At 41.6% G+C, this 25,897-nt stretch overlaps 1 protein-coding gene across 1 annotated transcript; it reads right to left on the reverse strand.

Moving 5' to 3' along the window:
- Positions 1 to 469: 469 nt before the first annotated feature.
- On the reverse strand, positions 470 to 25,473 carry LOC111981723 (protein shisa-9B-like). The gene is made up of 4 exons (XM_024013125.1): positions 24,569 to 25,473; positions 22,828 to 22,943; positions 7,322 to 7,480; positions 470 to 958 (listed from the first exon to the last, which is right to left on the reverse strand). Exons 1-4 carry the CDS (start codon positions 25,087 to 25,089, stop codon positions 540 to 542), a joined length of 1,215 nt encoding a protein of 404 aa, XP_023868893.1. The 5' UTR covers positions 25,090 to 25,473; the 3' UTR covers positions 470 to 539.
- Between the last annotated feature and the right edge of the window lie 424 nt (positions 25,474 to 25,897).

Below are 25,897 nucleotides of genomic sequence, written 5' to 3' on the forward strand. Positions count from 1 at the left end.
TTTCAGGCCCTTTGAGATCTCAGTTAATACTGACAATAGGAAAAGTCTATTGCCACTGGGCTTTTGTACAGTTCCAGTCTCTTCCACCGCTGCATGGCTCCAGACTCATCCTGGCTAATCTGTCCATCAGAGGTCAATCATTGCTATGCTCTGCTCGTTGATGTTATTAGTCTGACTTGCAGTATATGATTTGTTTGTATTAGTTGCAATATAATCATCAATACAGTGATGACCGAAACCTTGGAGGTTGGAGTATGTTGTTGTGGTACACTCTCCCCCCACATGCCTGTCACATGCACAGTCAGCCACACGCATTAGTTGACACATAGCACCCCTAGAGAGGGGCACTCAATCCAGGACCGCTGTTCTACTTCAGCCCGTACAGCAACCTTCTGATCTCTCTCTCTCTCCTCTCTCTCTCTCTCTCTCTCTCTCTCTCTCTCTCTCTCTCTCTCTCTCTCCTCTCTCTCTCTCTCTCTCTCTCTCTCTCTCTCGCAGCTGGGGTTATAGTGGTTATGGTGGTGGAGTGGGCTCTCAGATCAGACAGTCACTTCTGTCTTGCTGTTGCTGACAAAGTAGGGCTGCGGGGGCATGTAGTGCTGGCTGCGCGAGGTGCTGTGCATCTCGTTCACCTGCTCTATGGTGCAGTGTTTCTTAGTGCCGTGGCTCTGCCGGCGGCCCACCGTCTCTGAGCCGTCCCAGTTCTTCTGCATCCCCGGGTTGGCGATTGTGTTGGAGCCATAGGCCAGGGTATGGGAGCTGCTGCTGTGGCTGCTGTGGCCCTTGGTGCTTTTGGACTTGTGTCCGTTCTGCTTTAGGGAAGGCTGTAAGGGAGGGCTGTAGGGGTTGCTGGGCTCCTGCTCTATGCGATGCATCGGGTGCATAGGGAGACTGCCCTTGGCTGCCATCTCTGCCATGTGCCGCCGGTTGGTGTAGAAGTTGTCATTAACCTTCTCCGCTGGAAACAGACGTACACACATACACAAGAGCAAAAAAACATAAATGAAAAAATATTGGAATGACAGCCATTTTGTTAATGTCATGCACAGACAATAGCAAATGTTCAGGTCTTTGCTTTGGTGAGATTTATTTAGATTATGTCACGTTCCTGACCTGTTTTCCCTTGTTTTGTATTTATTTAGTATGGTCAGGGCGTGAGTTGGGTGGGTTGTCTATGTGTTGTTTTCTATGTTGGGGTTTTGTGTGTTCGGCCTGGTATGATTCTCAATCAGAGGCAGCTGTCAATCGTTGTCCCTGATTGAGAATCATACTTAGGCAGCCGGGGTTTCACGTGTGTTTTGTGGGTGTTTGTTCCTTGTTAGTGTTTCGCCACACGGGACTGTCACGGTAGTTTCATTTTGTTATTTTGTATCGCATATTTGTTTTCGTGTTATTAAATTACCATGGAAACCAACCACTCTGCATATTGGTCCGATCCTTCTCGCCTCCCCTCGTCCGAGGAGGAGGACGATATAGACTATCGTTACAGATTAGTTGAGATATTGAAGTATTTGAGGATTTTGGACTGTTTCCAAATCTATATTTATGTACATGCCATAATAATCCTAAACTGGGGTAGATTACATATTGTCATGTGGGGTGAGGAACAGTTGAGAAAATGGTAGCTAAAGGTTTTTTAAAGGATACCGAGGTGAATAATACATTTTGCCTGAGCCGTGTTGAATGTTGTTGATATGTCCTGTATATCATCATGCCATTTGAATATAAATGTAAATGATTTTCCCAACAATGCCATTATCATCTGGAAACATGCAGGCTTTAGCTAATAGTAAACAACCCCCTCCAGACTGGTTGGGGAGTTTGCTCTTTTCTAAGCTGGCTGTGTGCACAGTTGTATTGTAATATGCAAATGAATATGTCCCTGAGCATTCTGGAATGTTTACTTGATTTCTATAGTATATTTTATGCTATGTGTTCAATATATCCTTTAACTATCGGACATCATTTGCCCATAAAAGCCACTGACATTGTTACATGGTGTCATTTGACATGTCCAATCTGGTGCAGACCTGTTCTGAAAACATGATCCCCTCACTAATTGTGGAGCAACGCCATACTCTACAGCGTTAGTCATTTCCCTGTGTGACATTTCAGACTTTCTAATTAAATGTCCTGCCGGTGACCTTTAATCTGTTATGATACCCTGGTGGGCGGAGGGAGAGGCAGACGGCCTCAGCCTCAATGTTCTGGATCGGACACCGCCATATTAGAGTGAGACTCTAGCAGTGAGACTCTAGCAGTGCAGAGCTCCCTCTGAACAAAATGCTTTCATAGCGTACACATCAATGGCCCACAGCTTAATACACATCAGAGAATCAGAGAGGAGGGAGAGAACCACATTGGTTCATATAGACTCAACCCAAACAGTTAAATAAGTGTCTCCACTGGCACTCATCCCTCTGTTCTCCCTCCTATCCCCTAGTCACCGGACAGCTCTCATTAGATACACTACCGTTCAAAAGTTTGGGGTCACTTAGAAATGTCCTTGTTTTTGAAAGAAAAGCACATTTTCTGTCCATTAAAATAACATCAAATAGATCAGAAATACAGTGTAGACATTGCTAATGTTGTAAATGACTATTGTAGCTGGAAACGGCAGATTTTTTATGGAATATCTACATAGGTATACCGAGGCCCATTATCAGCAACCATCACTCCTGTGTTCCAATGGCACGTTGTGTTAGCTAATCCAAGTTTATCATTTTAAAAGGCGAATTGATCATCAGGAAACCCTTTTGCAATTATGATTAAAGAAGCAATAAAACTGGCCTTATTTAGACTAGGTGAGTATCTGGAGCATCAGCATTTGTGGGTTCGATTACAGGCTCAAAATGGCCAGAAACAAAGAACTTTCTTCTGAAACTCGCCAGTCTATTCTTGTTCTAAGAAATGAAGGCTATTCCATGCGAGAAATTGCCAAGAAACTGAAGATCTCGTACAACGCTGTGTACTACTCCCTTCACAGAACAGAGCACACTGGCCCTAACCAGAATAGAAAGAGGAGTGGGAGGCCCCGGTGCACAACTGAGCAAGAGGACAAGTACATTCGAGTGTATAGTTTGAGAAACAGACGCCTTACAAATCCTCAACTGGTAGCTTCATTAAATAGTACCCGCAAAACACCAGTTTCAACGTCAACAGTGAAGAGGTGACTCCGGGATCCTGGCCTTCTAGGCAGAGTTCCTCTGTGCAGTGTCTATGTTCTTTTGCCCATCTTAATCTTTTATTTTCAGCCAGTCTGAGATATGGCTTTTTCTTTGCTACTCTGCCTAGAAGGCCAGCATCTCGGAGTCGCCTCTTCACTGTTGACGTTGAGACTGGTGTTTTGCGGGTACTATTTAATGATGCTGCCATTTTGAGCCTGTAATCGAACTCACAGATATACTCAACTAGTCTAAAGAAGGCCAGTTTTATTGCTTATTTAATCAGGACAACAGTTTTCAGCTGTGCTAACATAATTGCAAAAGGGTTTCCTAATGACCAATTATGTGCTTTTCTTTCAAGAACAAGGACATTTCTAAGTGACCCCAAACTTTTGAACGGTAGTGTACGTTTCACCACAGTCTTTATATCCCCTAATGATCCGTCTGCAGCTTGACGCCTCTTCACTAGATTAGCAGCAGTCAGATAAGTTTCATCTGATTGTCTATGATGTCACAGAGAGAATCTGGTGAATGTTCCACATGCCTGCCGCCACATCATCCTCTGTGGGATTGTGCCTCTGCAACTCTGACAGCTGCCATCTCATCCAGCCCCATTTATGGTGAGGGGCTTTGACGTTCCTTTAGTTGAATCGGGCAGAATCCATAAAGAGACCCCTGTTAAATTAGGGTGATAAACACTATCAAATATGTCTCCATCACTTCTTTTAATTCCCCATCAGAAGCAGAGCTGGTTTCTGATGCCTGTCTCTCTGGTTTATTAATCAGAGCGTTTATCAGCTCTGCTAGCTCACTCGCCTGTTTCTCTTATTGGTCTATGGAGAAAACGAATGACTGTTTGAGCATCAATCAGTGTAAAAGAAAAAACTCAGAGATAAAGTCAACATGCTTAGTCATTGCTTTCCTGTGAGCCTAAGTAATCATTCCCTTTTTCAAAATTTCAGAGGCATTAGTTCAGCACCATGGCATTTTGCTTCAAATGGAGAGGCAAAGATAACAGGGAAAGTCTCTGACATAACTACATGACGAGGAAATCAACAATATCCCCTGGCACATGACAGCCATACATAAATTAGAATCCCAATCTAATTCACTGTCTATGGCATACACACAATACTGAACTTGCAGAGATCTTCATGTAGACTGGTATCCTAAATGAATGCATCAAAGAGAAGGCTGCTTGCAGAATTGTCATGTTCAACTCAATTATAATTACAGCTTTTTGGAGAATGGCATGAGAAATAATTAGCCTAGTGTTTACAGCCAGAAGAGCGGCAGGCAGATCCAAAATGTCTTCAGACACCTCCCTGATGGGGCTCCCGCTCTTTTATAAGTTAGCCAGTTCAGATTGTAAATGTCTGTGAGAAATCCAATTCTGTGACCTTACAAAATCACTGGGGGGACAGCGGGAGAGAATAATTGATTGCAAGATTTTGGTTGATCATTTCCCAAACCTTGGATTTAGCACTCAGGGAATTTAGAGGTGAGGTTGCAGTAAATCATGCTTTCCCCTAGTGCAGGGGGTGGGTCAAGCTGTGATGTTTAATTTATTATACTTGCCCTCTCAAAATGTTATAAAAAAATCGATTTTCCAATATAATGTTGAAGGATAACTGAAGAGACATGGTTTCATGATCCTAATATCAGTTCTGTGGTCAATAAGATTTGACTCTCAATGTAGACCTTCACTAGTTGATTTTGGTACTGTAACAGTGACTGTCCAACATTTCACAGGGTTCTTCATATATGATGTGCAGCAGCAAAACTATAGGTGATATAGAAAATGTTATTTACGCTTATCATTGGCGCCTAAGAGCAACAAAGGCAAAACAATGGATAGCCTTGAGACATGAAATTTGAAAGACAAATCAATGACATTCATTTTCCTAAAAGCTAGGCTATTTTCCTCCCTTTCTGAAAGGCTAAATTCTACGTCTGTTATCCTGTCTAATTTGAAATAAACCGTTTACACAGTGTAAATATTTTTGTTGAGAGCCTCTCTTTCTTTGAGGTTTTTCTTTAAACGGAAAGTGTCACATAAACATAGTGTCTCTCAGTAAGTAACCATACAGCATGCTAGGATGGAGACGGAGACCAGGCTAACTGATAATTACAGCAGGCAGCAGAACATATCTACACTAGCTGCTTGGTGTTTTTGCTCATCATTCGAGATCTCCATTGTGTTAATTAGCCCACATTTAATCATGTCATTTGAGTGTGATTACATGGAAGTTCGACACTTCAGAGGCGTATGCTCATTTGCGATCTCGGCTGATATTCTAATCATCACGTCTTCTTTTATGAGAAGAGATGCCTTCAATTTAACAGATGGCCAAATAAATACAAATAATACCATTCCCATCCATTTCAGTGGAATGGTTTCCCTTTCTCACATGCTATAGGTATGCATGGCATGTGCAGTACCAGTTAGAAGTTTGGACACACCTATTCATTCAAGGGTTTTTCTTTATTTTTACTATTTTCTACATTGTAGAATAATAGTGAAGACATCAAAACTATGAAATAACATACATGGAATCATGTAGTAACCAAAAAATAAGAATGGCGCCGGAGAGGATGGCTGTCGTTTGATTGGCTCTTAACCAACCGTGCTATTTTGTTTGTTTTTAAGCATTTCACTTGTGACAAATAAAATTAATTCGATTTGATTTGAAAAGTGTCAAACAAATCAAAATAGATTGTAGATTTTAGATTCTTCAAAGTAACCACCCTTTGCCTTGATGACAGCTTTGCACACTCTTGGCATTCTCTCAACCAGCTTCATGAGGAATGCTTTTCCAACCGTCTTGAAGAAGTTCCCACATATGCTGAGCACTTGCTCTCTGCTTTTCCTTCACTCTGCGGTCCAAGTCATCCCAAACCGTATAAATTGGGTTGAGGTCGGGTGATTGTGGAGGCCAGGTCATCTGATGCAGCACTCCATCACTCTCCTTGGTCAAATAGCCCTTACACAGCCTGGAGGTCTGTTTTGGGTCATTGTCCTGTTGAAAAACTAATGATAGTCCCACTAAGCGCAAACCAGATGGGATGGCGTATCGCTGCCGAATCCTGTGGTAGCCATGCTGGTTAAGTGTGCCTTGAATTTTTTATTAATCACTGACAGTGTCACCAGCAAAGCACCCCACACCATCACACCTCCTCCTCCATGCTTCACGGTGGGAACCACACAGGCGGAGATCATCACCTACTCTGCGTCTCACAAAGACATGGCGGTTGGAACCAAAAATCTCACATTTTGGACTCATCAGACCAAAGGACAGATTTCCACTTGTCTAATGTCCATTGCTCGTGTTTCTTGGCCCAAGCAAGTCTCTTCTTCTTATTGGTGTCCTTTAGTAGTGGTTTCTTTGCAACAATTCGACCATGAAGGCCTGATTCACGCAGTCTCCTCTGAACAGTTGATGTTGAGACATGTCTGTTACTTGAACTCTGTGAAGCATTTATTTGGGCTGCAATCTGAGGTGCAGTTAAGTCTAATGAACTTATGCTCTGCAGCAGAGGTAACTCTGGGTCTTCCTTTCCTGTGGCGGTCCTCATGAGAGCCAGTTTCATCATACCGCTTGATGGTTTTTGCGACTGCACTTGAAGAAACTTTCAAAGTTCTTGAAATTTTCCGGATTGACTTAACTTCATGTCTTAAAAAGTAATGATGGACTGTCATTTAGAAGGAAAGAAATTCCACAAATGAACTTTTAACAAGGCAAACCTGTTAATTGAAATGTATTCCAGGTGACTACCTCATGAAGCTGGTTGAGAGAATGTCAAGAGTGTGAAAAGCTGTCATCAAGGCAAATGGTGACTACTTTGAAGAATCTCAAATATAAAATATAAAATGTGTTACTTCCTAGTTTTGATAATATAGAAAATAGTACAAATAAAGAAAAATCCTTAAATCAGTAGGTGTCTCCAAACTTTTGACTGGTACTTATATTGTACTGTGAAATATATGCATTTCGTTAGATTTGAAATTATGATTAAATTATATATTACCCCTTTTGATTAGCTGATGAAATCTGATTAGCTATTTTGATTATGAAGTTAATCAGAGAAGCTGCTCAGCGCTTATTCCTGTATCCCCATATCCGCAGATCTTAGAATGAGCAATAAGGGTCTCTTACCGACAGCCTTGAGGGAGGCGTACTTATTGAGCTCTTTCCCAGGTTGCTGTTGCTCATAAGGGCTAGTGATCTGTCCCATGGAAGGGTAAGGGTGGGGAGGAGACCCTAAGCCTGGCATTAGTGATGATCCTGGACCCACACTGTTCATCTGGTTAGCCTCTGMAGGGAGAGAAAGAGAAAGATGGCAGAGAGAGAGGTGTCAGTCTGGCAGAAAAATGTAAAACAAGTCATTAAATATTGATGTTCCATCTGAGTGATTGAGATTATGGGTCCATATAAATGCTACAATGTATTTGCAAGTTAGCAAATTCGATTGTGCACTGTTGTATTGTTTTTCCATTTAAGTGAGGCAATATTTTTTACCTTTTACTGCAGTAGGCTAAAACCAGGGTCACACAGTGTTTCTTGGTAGTCTTAAACATATCTACTTTGAAACCTCACTCACAGGGCAAAAAAAAATAAAACACCTGTACCATGTCAGATATAGTTGAAATGTACTACATTTTGAGTTTCCATCCCAATATTACACTTTACATACATCACGTAAGACCATTTGACATAGAAACACCGGATTTTCGGTGACTTATATAAAAATAAAAAAGGTTTATAGATTTTGAAATTATGAAAAATATTAATAACATTCTATCCACGAGGCCACTAGGTAATTTGGCTGCATGAAAGGGCTATCAGCAGTATTTTGAAATCAGTGTTTCTTCCTTCCTGTCAGTGGTGAGATGTAAGAGCTGGTGTCACCCAGGAAAGCTGTGGAAGTCGAGACCTGATAGACCTCACGTAGGCAGCTTACACTATCTCATTGACCTGCCAACACAATTGTTATAGTCTCTTCATGTTAGCCCCGGGATACAAATCATTAACCGTCCATCGCTCCGAGCTAGATGGCTCCTCTAGCCAGCTCACTGTGCTAATCCTCTTCCAATCGAATCTCTTTGGTTTCCTCCAAACAAGCCTCAGCCAAAACCAACAGCAGCGTAGCTCAGCCCCCAGCTGATATGTCTCTCAATAGGCCTGATAGAAATCAATTTGACGGATGGATAAGAATGGACAGAGGTAATTGTTTCAGATCTTTGGTAACATTGCACCCCGTGCTGGTTGGCCCTCCCTGGGGACTCAGCTGGAGAGAGAGAGAGTGTGATGACTGCTCTTTATAAGATGGTACTAATCCAGCATCCAGCATGCAGACATCTGCTTAATTGAGGAGTGCATGGAACCATGGCAAATTGACTGGCCSCCTGCCTGCTGGCATGGCAGAGCAACCAGATGTTGTGGGCATCATTTTCAACTGGCCCCGCAGGACCCAAAGGAGGTCAGGAGACAGCAGACTGCACCCACYCCCAGGTGMCAGTTTGGYGGACGGTGAATGCCACCTTAATAACMCCAGCKATACTACAGTAGCTATCTYCAGTAYAAWATCAATAAKYTAAAGTTAACTAATAGCTCAATATTGATATTGTGTGTAATAGCAGAGTTSRATAAAATGCATTCCGCCAGTTTGGCTGTAGCAGTTACTGATTGGTCAAGGTAATACTGTACATCCATTCAGCCCATGTTGTTGTTGTATCTGTATTCATGTTGCACATGTAAACATAAGTCTATTCCATTACTGATGTCCACAGCCCACTGTGAGGAACAATACCAGGACCTTGAGAGAGTAGAGTCATTGTAGTAGACATTGTAAGTGCCCATAAACTGCTGCTTGGGCATGTTGAGAACAATAATGAGTTTTCAAAGTACAAGCAATCTGTTGAGCAGCAGATTGAAACTATGGCACGAAATGCTGTTAGTAACAATAGCTTCCTATGTATGACCACATATTCAACAAGTAAAATATAACTGCTTGAAGGTCTGGATTCATTTGAAGGCGACTACAAATTATAAATATCATCTGTTAGAAAAATGGAAAATAATGATCTGACTTCTTATGGGCCCTGTTCTACATTAGATATTCATTCAAGTCTACAATCTTTTTGATTTTCACAGCACCATCAATAAGTAACTGCGTAATATAAAAGCAATATTAAGTAACTGTTTACTATTATTATGATTGGTCAATAGACAAAGGTCATTCAGATATTATTTCTAGTGAACAAGTCTTCATTAAAAAGAGTACATGAAAAGGAGTTACCTTGACTGTACCTTTTTGAGACTGAGATTAAATGAAGAACTATAAACGTCTGCTTTAGAAAATGGAGGTGAGAACCGCCAGTTCATTACTCATCTCACAGATGTGAACGTTCAGTAGTAGAAGACCTGGCAACATTTACTCCAGTGTGAATGCTTTTTGAATATAGAACTGTTGTGTTCTTACTACGACACAAACAGTAATAAATGATACTTGAAACAGAGATAGCGTTGACACGACTTTCTCGTTCAAACTCAAGTTCAAGCACAGTGTGTTCAGGCGCAGGCGCAGTACTCAATTAGTATCAATGCTCTAGGTTCCACAATAACAACATACAGTAGTGCCTATGATAAAAGCTGTATAATAGTATCACATTATATCGTACTTAACAATAATTATGGCCAGAATTCAATCATATCTACAGTGTGACCATCCTCCTTTGCGTCCCCAATCATGATGATCAAAACAGGCTGTCAACTTGTATGTTACACATAATAACTGGCTGTGATTAACGGCATATTTGCGGAGGCACACTGAGGCCAATTAACAACTTAACGACTCTTTTGCAAGTCAACAGGTCAACATGTTCTGAGAGCAGATTTCTCTGGCAAGTTTACACTTCAGTAGATTGCCAAAGGGAGGATAAAAGGTGAAAGGACATACAATCCCCATTACTTATGCCCCAAATCTTACCAAGCAGCTTGCATAATAGGACTCACATCTTGTTTTAACTGTATGCTACTGTACACATACATCTCTCTGCTGCGCTGATGGTATGAGGGGAGAATACAGACATGACGATCACTGAGTGGTCAACATCAATGTTTGTAATGATTGTGATGATAAAATACAGGTTAAGTCAAATAAAATGTCTTATCTGTAAGATCTGTTGCATTATAATACCTCATTTTATTGTTGCCATGCAACATCTAATCAGGCACACACACCACAGTGTGAAAAGCAAAGAGCCTCTTTCGCTCGGTCTCATGTTAGTTAGTCGATAAGGAGGTCAGTGGACGTGGAACCCTGTTTGTCAGTGCTGCAACTAGTACACAATATTCCATTCTAATTAGCTCCACAACTAATGTACTAAATACATTTGCATTTGCACGTTTAGCTGAACACTATCATCTGCTTTGGACAGTGGACAATGAGCCGGGAAAGAAATGGATCAAATCAAATCAAATCTAGGCTAAAATGGTTCTGTCTGGAAAAAGACTGATGCCAAGTGGACTGAAATAGATGTTCTGATTTGAAACCGGGTCTTAGTAGCAATGACCATTCGTCAGGGAAGAGATGTCAGCTATCGCTGAAATGTCACCAGAGCTTTTGTTCTCCTCGTCTTCCCGGCTGGCAGGCGATTTGATTGGATTCTAGTCTATTTTTCCCAGACAGTTACTTAATGAATATGCCAGCTTTAGTTACGCTTCCTGGCTCATGACTCAGCAGCAGCCACTGGAAGGTTTCTCTTCTCCAGATGATGAACACAATCATCGCTGGATCTACAGGTCCGAAAGGCTGAAGGCAGCAGCGAAGTAAGCAAAGATGTCTAGTCTGACTAGTCTGACAGCCGGGCCAAGAGTGCTGTAGCCAACAGCAGGTGCATTAATCCATTTTGGTTGGAGATGAAAGAAAAATATGTTTCATGATAAGAAAAGTTGCCTGATCTTTCAGAAGTTCAGAACCAAAATGTAGGAATGGACGGCATGAAATCAGCGTATCCCCAGAAAAAAACAGCATGAACTGCAAAAAAATTGCTGTTCAAAATCAACTTTTGTTTTCATAAAAATGAATTATGAAGTTGATCCTCTATGTTTATTTCATGCTTATCCACAGGGGAATAAATATGAAGAACGGGAAAAGTTCATAGAAACTACCCTAGCAACTTGCCCACCAGATTTGTACCTAAAGGTTCCCTGAGGGCTACTGACTATGATAATCAGAAACTTTGGAAATTCTTATGAAACACTGCACTGCCTCCTGGAAACATATTCCCCCTGCTGCACAGTGGTCCCAATAGATACGCTCCAACAGGAGACGGTTCAGGAACAACAGGGGAGGAGAGCATTCAACAGAGGTCTGGAGGGACCCCAGCATGAATGAATGATGATTGTTGAAACGTTCCAGTGTTTTCTGTGGAAAAAGACGAGGGTTTAAAGAGGAAGAGACCATTGCACAGAACTACAATATACTTTAAAGAGAGGAGAAAATGCTTTTGAATGAAGAATAGGGAAGGTGTTTATTTTCCTTAGCGAGTCCAATTAATATGAAAGAGGATAGTGTAGCAAGAGCTAAAAAGTGGGAGGAGGGCAGTGGGAGAATAAGGTCAGGGACAGGAGGCGTGAACCAAACATGAAACAACTGTCAGCACCACTTCAAAAGGACTACTGTACTCTCCTCTGCCACTGAAAAATAAAAGATGGTACAAGTTTAACATTCTAACTTTTTTTAACAAGTATCAACTTTTAGAGTCCACTATGCCATGGTGCAGCCTCTCCATGATAATAAAAAATATAATAATAGTGAAATAGGCTAATTAGAAGCTAATTTCCCACCGGTCAAATAGATGTTTCCGTGCTGTGCTAATTACTTTGTAAAGGGCCATGAAATGATCCGTGTTGTCTCATTAAAAGACATATACAGGGAAGCTTTACAACTCTTTCACTACACCTGCTAATAGCTCTGTGACTAGGTGAAAACAATGAGTGGTTTTCAAGAATCATTGTTCTCTGAAATTACCTCACCTCTGGAAATCTGAAGTACAAGCTGTTACTTTGGCATTGAGCTGCTAATTTAAGGAGTAATACATCCGTCCCTCCATTGTCTGTGTACAATGGATAAAATCCCATTTCATCTGCCAGACATTTGTCCTCTTAACACACCGTTTCTTCTAAATTACTGGAGTCCCACTTCAATTCACTTTCCATCTGTCTACCACTGGTTAAAAGTGGTCCATTTGTGAAAACTTTTGTAAGGTTAAAGACTCAAAGGTTGTTGCAGGAGTAAGTGAATCAACACTACAGACACAGATACCTTCCAAGAACTCATAAAAAATGCAAGAGTGTATTTTGGGAGCTGGATGCCCCAAAGGGATGGATGGTACAATGGGAAGGGCACTCTCATTCACAGGTTATTTCCAATTGGGGAGTGAAAGTCTGCAGAAGGATTAGTCCTAAGACCTCCAATAACATGTACTGTATAATTTATTGGCAATACTTCATAATATTTGATGCACGCTTGTAGTTTCATCAGATGATTTGGCATTGCTTTGTTGCATTGAAATATTTCAGATTCAATAAGCATGTACAGAAAATAACCTAATATATGCATACTTCCAATATACCTACTGCAAGGAATGTGATTTCAATACTTTGCACAGTTTGTCAGTATTTGATGTTGATTTTCACAAACTAATTTGTCTAGAATAGTCAGTGTGACATTTAACACTGAGCCTCTCGCAGAAACCTACTTCTGCTAGACGGATTTACAGGGTATTAGACCTGTCTCTTATACACATCTAGATGTGTATAAGAGACAGGTATTAGACAGTGCGCAAGAAGAAAGTCAGTCAGTCACTTTTATTTGCCCTGATGGAAGGAGTCTATATTCCATGTAAACGTGTGTCCAGCCCCTGGCTTTTCTTCTTTATACTCATAAAGGTTGGACAAGCTGAGAGATTAATAGTCAGGCCTTGAAGATTGATGAAAAAAACCTTTGACTCACCGGGTAAATCATGACTTGACAGGTCATTTTATAGGTTGAATTTCCTCAGTTGTAATTTACATAAAATAGGCATATGCAGGGGGGGGGGAATATAACCGATCTGGGTGCAGATGATGGCATAAAAACAGTATCTGAATTCCTGCAGACTGAGGAAAGCCATTGTCTGTGTAATCCAATCTGACAGGTAGAGCTCACTGTGAGATAAAAGCAGCAGAAGAATCAATAACGCCTCCTCTCTTCTCCTCTCTCAGAGCATTGTTCACTCCTTCTCTGTGCTCTACCTGCTTCCATTACCTTAAATTCATACGCATTCATCAGCTCACCTCTGAAATGTAGCCTACGCTTCCAGACTCGGAGTGTTATTGAGGGCGACACTTCACTTTGTAAATGTTGATGTTTATTGGCTCGATTGGCAAACTAGGTGAACAGGTTTCTCTCCAGAGGCAAGTTTGACTACGCCAACTAAGTAATGGAAACTCCAACTTATAATGGCCTGTCTCCATAGTTCATACATTAACCAGTTGGCAACACCCACATGAGCAACAGTTCATACTCCCATTATTTATCTGCTGAGGGAGAACAGGCTCTGCTGCGCTCACAAAAAGCCTGCATGAAATTAACATTTAATGAATTCATATGCTATGTAAATCTAATGTATAAGCTTTGTCTTTTTGTATTACTGAATGAAATTGACGTTCCCCTATGCTAAGAGTATATTGGATGGACAACACAGTTATTTTGTCAAACCTATTCATTACAGTGACACCATTGTATGTGCTTTATGAATGGATAATTCAGTAAACAGTTAGGTAAAAATACAAGCACAGAATAACGATTTGCAAAAGGTACATTAAATATAGATAAAACATATTCACTATTTTGTGCATTAAGATGTGTGTGCTGTGGTCTGGGTGAACTACTTAAAACCATGCATGATGGTGGGTTTGTGTGCACTATTTGTGATAATGGTACTCTCCATGCCATCAGTTGGGTCAAAGGTGTCCGTGCATGGAAGTGTGCGTTTCATTCGTCTATAGTACAGACACAAACGTGACTTCTACAAAATAAATAATATGCCCACAGCAATGCAAAAGCTAATCACTATCTGCTCATCCAAGTGCTTGCATATTGTCATGTGCTACTTATGGTACATTAAATCATTTCGTTTATACAAGAGAGAACATAATTTGTATTCCATTAGTGGGAGTAAACCCTCATCTCACTTTTCAACCTTGTTGTATCAAGCTTCTCTTCTCAGCCTGCGAGCTTGACAAGGTGTTATCATTCATGTCAGGTACCAACAAAGATATAGAACTACAGTATTAGTATGCAGCACCAGTACTTTTAAAGGTTTGGCCCTTAGGCGGAAGCTTAACTAAAGTGTCTCAAAATGATCACAGCATTCTTTTGTCTAGTACCATTCAACAAGGCAGATATAAAAAGGAAGAGGAGATACAAAGTGCCCTGTTAAAAAACAGGCATGTAACTGGAAATAAAGGTGATTATGTGTAACCGTTTTCCATTCATCATTGTAGGTAGTAGTAACCCATTTAAATACAGTTTCCTGTGACACTGTCTTGTGGGGAAAGGGCCTGCCAGACCGCCCGGCCGTGTGTGTTGGCAGCAAGGGAACTTTCTTCTCTTCGGCTGGCTGCCTAGAGAGAAAAGAGGCCAAGTGGCCACAGGTGCCCCTTGCTCACACAGGCAGGCCTGGAGGAGAGGGATAGGACAGTGCGTGTGGCCAAGATGGCCCCAGCAGCACACAGGACAGAAGTGGAGTGTAGCCTAGCCGCCAGCCAGCCACCCACCCAGAGGAGAGGCAACTAGAGGAGAGGAGAGGGAACTAGAACAAAGCCCTGTCTGTCTGAGAGGATTGTGTCATCTGTGACGGCTGACACGTGTGAGAACTCCCTCTGGACCATTTCACTCAGTGCCAACCAGGCACCCACAACCCCTGCCATAGAGGCAGTATCCATCCTAGGGAGGCAGCCCTGGCATGGGTACACTTGACAGTGCCAGACATGGCTAGGGGACGAGGAGGGGAACAGGCGCAGGACTGTGCCCTATAGACACACCACTCTACCCCCTGCCCAGAAGTGAGTCAACGAGACAGAAGCAAAACGCCAGGGAGAAAATAACCATTTTAGTGGAGCTGTTGTGCAGTCAAAACAACAGCAGTCCTCAACACATATGGGAAGGAAGCACAAAGCGTTGTCTCCCGACAATGTATTCTCAAGGCTATAATCTCAGGGATATAGCAGACTATATTCTGTATACAGGGTACAGGATTTTGTCATGTGTTTCTGAAGGCTTTTTCTGTTGATTGGGAGAAAGGACACGTTGTATGCTAACAGGCTTTGTTGATCTATTGTAATATCTGTCCATTGTAGCTAGTTGATCTAATGTTACAAATCCATCTGTGCTGCCCTGTTTTCTTGAATCTCACATACTACTGCAGCCGAACAAGTGGATTAATTTGCTGAACTCTTACCAACCAACTGAAGAGGGCTCAGTCACATAGCTAGTGCTGCTGTTCCTGCCGGTGCAATTATTTACCTCTCATCTCCAGTTGACAAAATTAGATCCTTGTGTCTTTGTTTATCTCGTAACAATATAGTCTGTGTGTGTGTGTGTGTGTGTGTGTGTGTGTGTGTGTGCTGTCTCTTATACACATCTAGATGTGTATAAGAGACAGGTGTGTGTGTGTGTGTGTGTGTGTGTGTGTGTGTGTGTGTGTGTGTGTGTGTGTGTGTGTGTGTGTGTGTGTGCGTGCGTGCGTGCGTGCGTGCGTGCGTGCGTGCGTGCGTGCGTGCGTGCGTGCGTGCGTGCGTGTGTATATGAAAGCCACACCTTGGTGTCCTCAAATACATCAAAACGACAGTGGCGGTGATAGATTTCCCTGTGGTCGAACACAGAGCACAACCCATTTTGTTGCAACCAGATGCAAACCTGGCATGAAAATGTAAATAACATGGGAGGTATGTTGTTGTACAACTGAGGCATTATCTACAAAGAGAGAACTACCAGACCCAGTAGAGATTTAATGCTAGTGTACTACAATGACTGAACGTTGACTGGGTATTACTATGCTGCTCCTGGACTCAAGGTGCTGCTCCTGGACTCAAGGTGCTGCTCCTGAACTCAAGGTGCTGCTCCTGAACTCAAAGTGCTGCTCCTGAACTCAAAGTGCTGCTCCTGAACTCAAAGTGCTGCTCCTGAACTCAAGGTGCTGCTCCTGAACTTAAGGTGCTGCTCCTGAACTCAAAGTGCTGCTCCTGAACTCAAAGTGCTGCTCCTTAACTCAAAGTGCTGCTCCTGAACTCAAAGTGCTGCTCCTGAACTCAAAGTGCTGCTCCTGAACTCAAAGTGCTGCTCCTGAACTCAAAGTGCTGCTCCTGAACTCATGGTCTCCTGGACTAATAAAGTCTGGTGGTTTTGAGGTTGTAAGATGCATGGTTGTGATTGTTTGGGTTTCTATTCTGACAATGACAATTTTTTCCCACCAAAGCATCCATTTGTTACAAGAAAGGTCTGGTCGTCTGTTGACATGAACTACCTCTGTCTTTGCTGACCTAGTAATAATTACAAAAGAGTAATGGAAGAACAGTAATTTTCACAAACACTATGACAAGCATTGTATGGTCAAAAACAGCAATATATTTTTCAGAGGGATGTGTTTCCTATGTTATTGTAGATCGTGGATAGTGTGATGCCAAGGATGCACTAATAATGCTCATGATCTAACATGGGCTGTGCTTCATCTACATTGAAATCTGTTTATAAATGTAGATATTCATCATTTAGCTGGGAGTAAACTTAAACACTTACCACTTAAGAGGGGCTTGCCAACAGTAGCCAACAAAGAAAAGATGACCAAAGAAACCTCTTTAAAGAGTAAGTGAAGAAAGACCCCTTTGAAGCTGTGACCATTCTCAGTGGACATTAATATTACATTACATTAGATGTGTTAGAACCCCCAACAGGCCCTCTGTGTAATTTCCCAATCACCAGCCAGCATGGAGGCAGAGTATCCTGAATAGTGTGAGGATGTTCAGAAGTCTAAGGTATCTGCAGTAACCCCCATGTTATTGAACTACTCAAAAATGCCATTAGGCAGTCGTAAAATAAATCCTTGTCATTGGTCATACATGAGGGTATTGGGTTTTGGGGTCTGATCGGCAGTCTTGTATATGATATACCTACAGCTTACTTTTAAAATACATTGTTGAACATGGTGCGTTGTTTTAATGTACTGTACAGGGAGGGATTCATGTTCATCTTTTTCGGATTACATTTTGCTGTAGGTTTAAATGTAGCTTACTAATAGCTATACTATGACCCATCAGTGAGGCAGCCATAGGCCACAGTGCTGAAGCTCCCATCCCATCGCTAGCTGCTCCTGAGCCCCTGATTTCCACCTACCTGTCAACATGTCGGCTGGCTGGTAATGAACGGATCATTATTCCAGGAGGGGGCACGGAAGAAAAAAAGGGGTCTCTGTTTAAAGAATGATTAATTATTCGCCTGTCGTGGCAGCACCAAGAACGCCTGAATTCATTAAAGTGAATAATAATAATTTCAGCTGTAGGAGAAAACTCATCTCGTAGGCATGCCTTGATGTTCAGGGTACTATATGCCTGTGACAACCAGGCAGCCGTTTCCTGAAAGATACTACCTTGTCCACACATTTCCGTACTCTACTTTGGTGGGCTTCGATATGAAGAGGAGAAAGTGGAAGCATTAACCAAAGAAAATGCTTATTCTACAGTTGATGTGTTGAAAACAAAAAACTAAGCTGCCTATTAGGAGTGTTCATTCATTATTAGTATTTCCCTCAAAGCATGATTATTACGATATTTAAGGGTGCCTCAAATGTCTTTATGTATAGTTTTCCTCAGGGGAATTTCCCTAGATTAGTCTTTTTTTATCAGCTCAGTCTGAAGTTGAAAGGGGCAGAAAGAAATCAGTGTCAGCAATATTGTGTGAGATTGCCATGGATACAGGCATGCACAATCCTATAGGAGTTGACAGTGTAACAGCAAACTGCAAGTGTATAATCAGGTCCTTTTGCCACTGTGGGGAAATTAATTCAAAGTCAGATATAATGTATTCTGCCTCTTAAATTAGTGTAATTCAACAACAATCACTTTTTTCTGCTCCTATCTATTTTATCTACAACAGCAAAAATCCATGGACAGGCCACTTGGTCGTCATACCTTCGTTTCCATGGAGATGTCATGCATATTGGCACCATATGTATTAGTTCCATCATGTGACATAAGGGAATCCGAATGGAAACCATCTGAGCCATATACAGTGCCTTCAGAAAGCGTTCACACCCCTTGACTTTTTCCACATGTTGTTGTGTTACAGCCTGAATTTAAAATGGATTACATTTATATTTTATTTGATATATTAATTACACTTTGTATGGTGTATCAATACACCCAGTCACTACAAAGATACAGGTGTCCTTCCTAACTCAGTTGACGAAGAGGAAAGAAACCGCTCAGGGATTTCACTATGAAATGTACTTTATGTCCTGAATACAAAGCGTTATGCTTAGGGCAAATCCAACACATCACTGAGTAACACTCTTCATATTTTCAAGCGTGGTGGAGGCTGCATTATGTTATGAGTATGCTTGTAATCGGTAAAGACAAGGGAGTTTTTTGGGATAAAAATAAATAAATCGAATAGAACTAAGCACAGGCAAAGTCCTAGAGGAATACCTGGTTCAGTCTGCTTTCCAAAAGACACTGGGAGACAAATTCACCTTTGAGCAGGACAATAACCTAAAACACAAGGCCAAATATACACTGGAGTTACTTACCAATATGACATTGAATGTTCCTGAGTGGCCTAGTTACAGTTTTGACTTTAATCGGCTTGAAAATCTATGGCAAGACTTGAAGATTGCTGTCTAGCCATGTTCAACAACCAACTCAACAGAGCTTGTAGAATTTAAAAAAGAATCATGTGCAAATATTGTACATTTGCAAAAATGTCTAAAAACATGTTTTCAGTTTGTCATTATGGGGTATTGTATGTAGATGGGTAAGAAAAAATATATTTAATCCATTTTGAATTTAGGCTGTAACACAACAAAATGTGGAATATGTCAAGGGCCATGAATACTTTCTGAAGGCACTGTATGGCATGCATGATCTGAAGCACTGGAAACCACGGACTCTTCTTGTATAAAAGAGAGGACTTTGTATTGTGAATGTCAAAGCCCTTCGAAAAAAATTCATAGCCGTGGTCTAATCATAACACAGTTCTTTCATAATCAATTAAAGGTCTGACAAGGGTTAATGAACATTTCAAAATTGGTCTTTGAAACAAAGGCCTCATTACTTGAATGTACTTGAAGTCTACGGCCATAACAATGGGAGAAAGCTTTCCCACTGGGCACAGACATCAGTGCGACGTCTAATTTTGATTTACATTTGGTTGAGTTATCGACTAACTTGAATTCAACATGAAATAAACCAAAAATGTCATCCTGTCATTGGATTTAGGTTAAAAGTTAAGTGAAAAAAATACTAAATTCCCTTACGTTGATGACTTTTTGCAAATCCAATCAGTTTTCCACGTTGATTCAATGTCATCACATTTGAGTTTTGGGGTTGAAGTGACTTGGAAACAACGTTGAATCAACCTGTTTTTGCTGAGTTGGTTGCTTAAAATCATATTGTACAATTACAAAAAAGCACAATATGCAGATAAAAACGTCAAGAAAAAACATATTATTTTTAATAGATACCTTGATATTGACACAAGTAAGCCTTTCACCATGCTAATGAGTCTCTTTCAATTGAATCGTCAATGCAGCAAGTGTTCAGTGTAATATAACATCAGATTGAAAACCCAGGAGGAGATGTTACTCAAACACATTAACCTAATTACTTGTGCTGCCACCGCTTCAGAGCGCTACTCTCTCACAAGACACAGTTCACACACAGACAGTCCTCTTTGGCAGTCAATGTATGCCATGGGGTGTCATACATGGACATCAGCCTCACTAGATTAGATACCCTGCATAATTCACATCCAGTGGAATAACCTGTCTAAGTGAGAGCTTCTGCTAGCGTAGTGTGCTTGCTTTACATGTGTGATAATGAGATTCATTCACCAGAACAACACTCTTCAGGCGCCTCAGCCCAAAGGGTTTCATTCCATTTCCATTCTATTGATGCTGTATTAGGCAAATTTGAAAATCAATTTGAATTAAACTATTTCCCTTGTTCTGATTGTGTCTTTTCTTTTTTTTACACCACTATAGCAACCCTGATTATGCTCTCTAGTCTCGTGGCTGAGGTTTCTTACTATTCTGGCTGAGGTACCATGCTACCATAAAAAGCCCTGTCAATTTCCTGACTTGATGTCTGTCTACTAAGCTGTACCCAGTGGGTTACCTAACTCCAAACAATCACACACTGTGTTGCTGACTGAGAGTATGTGCCTGCCAGTCAGTCTCAGCACTTGCGGCTTTAAGCACTTTAATGGCATTTCAGACTGGAGAACCTCAGTAATGTAAAGGTTGTTTTAGTCCCAGTGCTCTATGGAATGGCCCTGCTCCCAGCACAGTTACACACCCCACTCTCTGGGTTATTACCCCTCAGCCTGCATGGAGATGGGGTCAGCTCTTTAGCAGCACAACTCCTGGGTGTCTCCCCTCACACACCTCCCTGCGCCTCTCCACATCTTCAACAGGGAGCTCACTGGGTGAGGCTGTTCACACTGATACAACAACCCGTCACATCTTCTCATGAAACAGCAAGACACTGCTCTGCCTGTGAGACTTTTTACAAGAGAACAGTCAGTGTGGGAATGAGTGTGAATACCTGCTCAAAGAAACCTGTGCTGTCATCCCACTTTATTGAATAAGGGTTCCAGTTAGCATAACTAAACAACACTACCTCTATTACAATAGAGCACACACCTTAATAGTGACAAACTGCTCCTTCTGATTCTATAATGCCCACATTATACCAAACCAATAAAAAACAGTGTGTTGAATTCTAGTGGAATCACACACTGCTTTCACCCAATCCCTGGCCTTCTAAGTACACCTGAAAAGCTATGTCACACTAAATTACACATCCCTTTTGTGAGCGGACACAGTGGAGATTGAAGAAGTCCTTGTTGCTTCAACTTGATGTGACGGACTAAGAGAGATAGTGTTGTGCTTGGAGGAGGTGGGAGGGCCATTGACAAAGGAAGAGATTACCCTGAACCCACCTCTCCACTCATCTACACTCTCCAATCCACAGTGCTATTGTGTGAAAACGTATGGATCCTTCCCAATACTGTGAGGAGAGACAATGCCAATGTGTGTCCATGCAGCCCACCTGATTGCAGAACTGGGTCTCCAATCCCTTTGGTAATTCCTACCCAAGGGATGGGAGAAAAATGCCAGCTCTTCACGCGAATACAAGCTACAAGCTTCAATTATCGGTGGAAGCTACACTCAGCTACACTCAAGAATCAAAGTGGAGGCTCTTGACCCAGAGCTGCCTCATCCACTTCAGTTTTTGACAAAAACAAAAAAAACACACTGTTGCCATTTGCTTATGCCGTCAACATAAATCTAGTATTCCCATTATCATTCTCTCCAAGTTGAATTTGTCTGTCACACACAAACAAACAGCTTGTTTTTCATGTCAAACATTGACACTCCTTTTCAGCAGGAAAAATGCACTACCATAAGTAAACATGTCATTTTACTTCTCTCCAACAACAGACAGCATGCATTACAATCACTTCCAAACAAGCAAATGGGGGAAAGTCTGTCCATTGCCATTAGTGACTAAAGCCTAGCCTGTGTGATTGCAACAAGCAGCCTGAGACATGCAATGCATAATAAAATAATACATCCTGCATCATTCATGAGTGTGAGTGAGCGAGTGAGTGAGAGAGTGAGTGAATGAGTGAATTCTTGCTGGTCTGTGTAGATGTGTGCCTGCCTGTTTGAGAGAGACTAAAAAGAGAGGGATGAGAAAGAAAGAGCCAGTTGTAAGAGATGGAGAGCAGCGAAAGCCTTATACTACTATTAGTCAGCGGCGGTTGATGATGATAATTATCCCAGTGTGTTAAATGATTACTGAGGCTGTGAGTAATTGCTTCAGCAGCTCACAGGACTCTCCAAAATGGACTTCTTTCACAACTCTCTTATCTGGAGCAGCTAAATCAGGCGAGCCAGGAAGGCAAAGGGTGGTGGTGAATAAGCCTTTTGAATTTCACAGCTGCCTCACTACAACCACAAAGACCAATCGGAGACTGTTGGGCACTTCAATAGGACTCCAGCATAGAATTGATGAAAATGAAAATGTCAACGTTCTCTTGCGTGATAAGGTTTACTGTTAGTGGCTGTTTTGAAACATTGTGTGTATGTGTGTACAGAGGTAAAGATTGTGCATGATTCGTCTGATCACAGCAGTCAGACCCTCAGGATTCTGCAGATGGCATCCTGTTTATACCATCTCTGTATCTCAATCATGACCATACCCAATGCATTGCAGACCTTCACATAATAGACTATGCATCTTACCATTGGTTGTACTTTCCAATGTGTATCAAACTATTGTTGTAGTGGCTATTCTCTATGAAATGAGACATTGGATGGAAGAGGCCTACTTACGGAGACTGTTAGCAGGTACCCTGTTGGCTTGCATATTGTCATAGTGCTGTCCATGCACTCCAATGTCTTCTGAGTGTTCTCCTGGACCAGGCTGGCGCATCACCTGGGCTAGAGCCCTGACAAAAAACACAAACACCTCAATCAGCTGGTTCACTCAATAATAAAGCATGACATGGAAATCAAAATGGCTATGAAATCGAGCAAATTTACAGTAGCTCAAACGCTGTAAACCTCGATATTTATCTGACATTTATCGGGAATCCTTACAGGTCTTAATGTCTGAATAATGTAGATTAAATCAAATCAATTACTCTCATGCTTGTAGATGAACTACCAATGACCAATTAGCATATGCTCAAAGGGTTTTCATTGATATGCACGGTACCATTTATGCTATATTGGGTTAGTGGGATCACCTTCCTTTGTGCATTGATAATTTAGTTGAGAATTATGACAAATCACAATAGGGATCACAAGGCATGTTGAGACAAAGGCAGCCCACTGAGCACAGACGTCAGTTAAACGTCTAGTTTTGATTTACTTTTGGTTGAGTTGTCAACTAACATAAGTTCAACGTGAAATTAAAGTCATCACATTGAATCTTTTTGTTGAAATGACATGGAAACAACATTGAATCAACCAGTTTTTGGGGGAAGTGAACCTTAAGTTCGCTTCCCCCCAAAAAGAACAACGAATCTAATTAAAATGATGAAATCTAGGGCAGTGAGATAATTAAAAACAATTGCAGGTGTAATGGAGTAAAAAAGTGGCTTTTAATGGCACCATGTTGGTAGATGACATCAAGGGAGATGAGAGCATGGCTCATCACACACTACTACCTCCAGCACATCTGGTTTTACCAGGACATAGTGAGCATGGCTCATCACACACTACTACCTACAGCTCATCTGGTTTTACTAGGACATACGTGAGCATGGCTCATCACACACTACTACCTCCAGCACATCTGGTTTTACTAGGACATAGTGAGCATGGCTCATCACACACTACTACCTCCAGCACATCTGGTTTTACTAGGACATAGTGAGCATGGCTCATCACACACTACTATCTCCAGCACATCTGGTTTTACCAGGACATGGTGAGCATGGCTCATCACACACTACTATCTCCAGCACATCTGGTTTTACCAGGACATAGTGAGCATGGCTCAAGACATCAACGCAATTGGACAGGTATTCACAGTCACTCACAAATAAAATATAGTAGGCTGCATAGGTATTGCCTATGATTGCCAAACAAATTGTGGTCAGTAGAACTGACTGAGCATGTATATTTATTCTATATTTTAACACTTCCCACTAGGCAAAAACTGATTGGATCATGAATCAATGTTGTTTCCATGTGTATGTGACCAATACAATTTGATTTGATTTCAACCAACAAATCTATGTGATGTGGGAAAAATGACTGGATTTGAAAAAGGTCATCAAGGTAAGGAAACTTCGTATTTATTTCACCCAACTTTTAACCCGAAATGTTTTGTTGATTTTTGTTGTTGATTTCAACCAAATGTAAATCGAAACTAGAAATTGAACTGACGTCTGTGTCCAGTGGGTTATCACCTATTTTAACAAAACAGCATCTTTAATGCATCGAAATATTTTAAGGAAACTTCTGACACCCAAATACAAGTTAAATTCCTGCATTTATTTAGGCTATCCAAAGTTGTTACTGCATTGCGCACAGGGACTGCTGATGTTGTTTACTGTTCACACACCTTGACATGTTTTCTCTGTGTGGACGGTGCGCCTTTTCAAGTCCAAGTTTTGTGAAAATCCCAACGAGGGCCATTATGGCAACAACTCCACATATTATATACACAATTAAGTTTGTCTTATCCTTTGTGGGGTCGTGAGTGGGGTCTTTTTTCTTAGGCGGGGGTCTGCCTGTCATCATCCACGGCGGGGTGTCATAGTTTTTGCAGGTMGTCTGGTCCAGCCGCGAGCTTGTAAACTCACAGCAGAATCTGAAGCCACAGGTCCCGCAGCAGTACAGGTAACTGCCCGTCTGGCACACAAACGGCGGATCCCACTGGCCCATCACATCGTAATAACCCCGGCACCTGTCCTCTGTATGCGGACTCTCCGAAACACTATTCTCTCTGTTCAATTTTGACTCGTTGGTACCCGTTGGTACCATAATAAAGCCGTCCAGCTTCTGCCCTGGCTCCCCCTCCGCGTCGCATACAAGAACTTTCACCAAAAAGTAGCCAAGCAACAACCCCGCGCTTCTCATCATGTGCGTCCCTTTGTTACTTTTCTTCTCCACTGTAGACGAAGGAAAGGCGATGACCAGGTATCATTACAAGCTTGTACGCATAATCCAAGAACATGAAACACAGCCATCCGCGATGATTATCATGATTACGCAACGCAACTTCTGCGCGTAATTGTCCGTCAGCGCACGGTGATGTTGTATGGCAATTTGTGTAAATGTTATATCTGTTCCAATTGCTAATAACAAACAAACTGATGAGCTCTTTACACTGATGCGACAACAACTCTTTTACAGTTGCTACATGTATCTTGAATAGGTTTAAATCATTTCTCTGCGCTGCGCCACAGACATCCTCCGTTGACAGTCGGAGCCCTTGTTGGTAGTTCACTCCAGGCAGTGGGAATATTACCGAACCGATTACCGACAGAGTGGGAGAGTGGGGAAGAAAGAGGAGGTGGAGACACTTGTGGTAGGTGGGAGAGAGACAGGCAGAAAGAGAGAGATCTGGTGTATGCAATCTGTTATTTTTATACAGAACAACATACTCATGCTCAGATTTCTTTTTTCCCCCCATAGTAGCCTACTGCAGGCTACAGAAAAAGATATACTGTATTCAGACAATACAATACTGTCCGAATTGTTTTTTCTTTATATGCCTATAAAGTCGCAGGGTGCATTTAAATGGTAGAGTTGCAATGTTGCTGTTGTCTGTCAAGTCAAATGTGATTTCATGCATGTTGTATTTGACTGCTATTTGTGGCCAATATATTGCACCTTATTTCTATCATTATGTATTGTTCAATAGGCCACAGCTATGAAAAGAGCCTAT

The sequence above is a fragment of the Salvelinus sp. IW2-2015 genome, linkage group LG20 (genome assembly GCF_002910315.2).
Source record: "Salvelinus sp. IW2-2015 linkage group LG20, ASM291031v2, whole genome shotgun sequence".
Lineage (NCBI taxonomy): Eukaryota > Metazoa > Chordata > Actinopteri > Salmoniformes > Salmonidae > Salvelinus > Salvelinus sp. IW2-2015.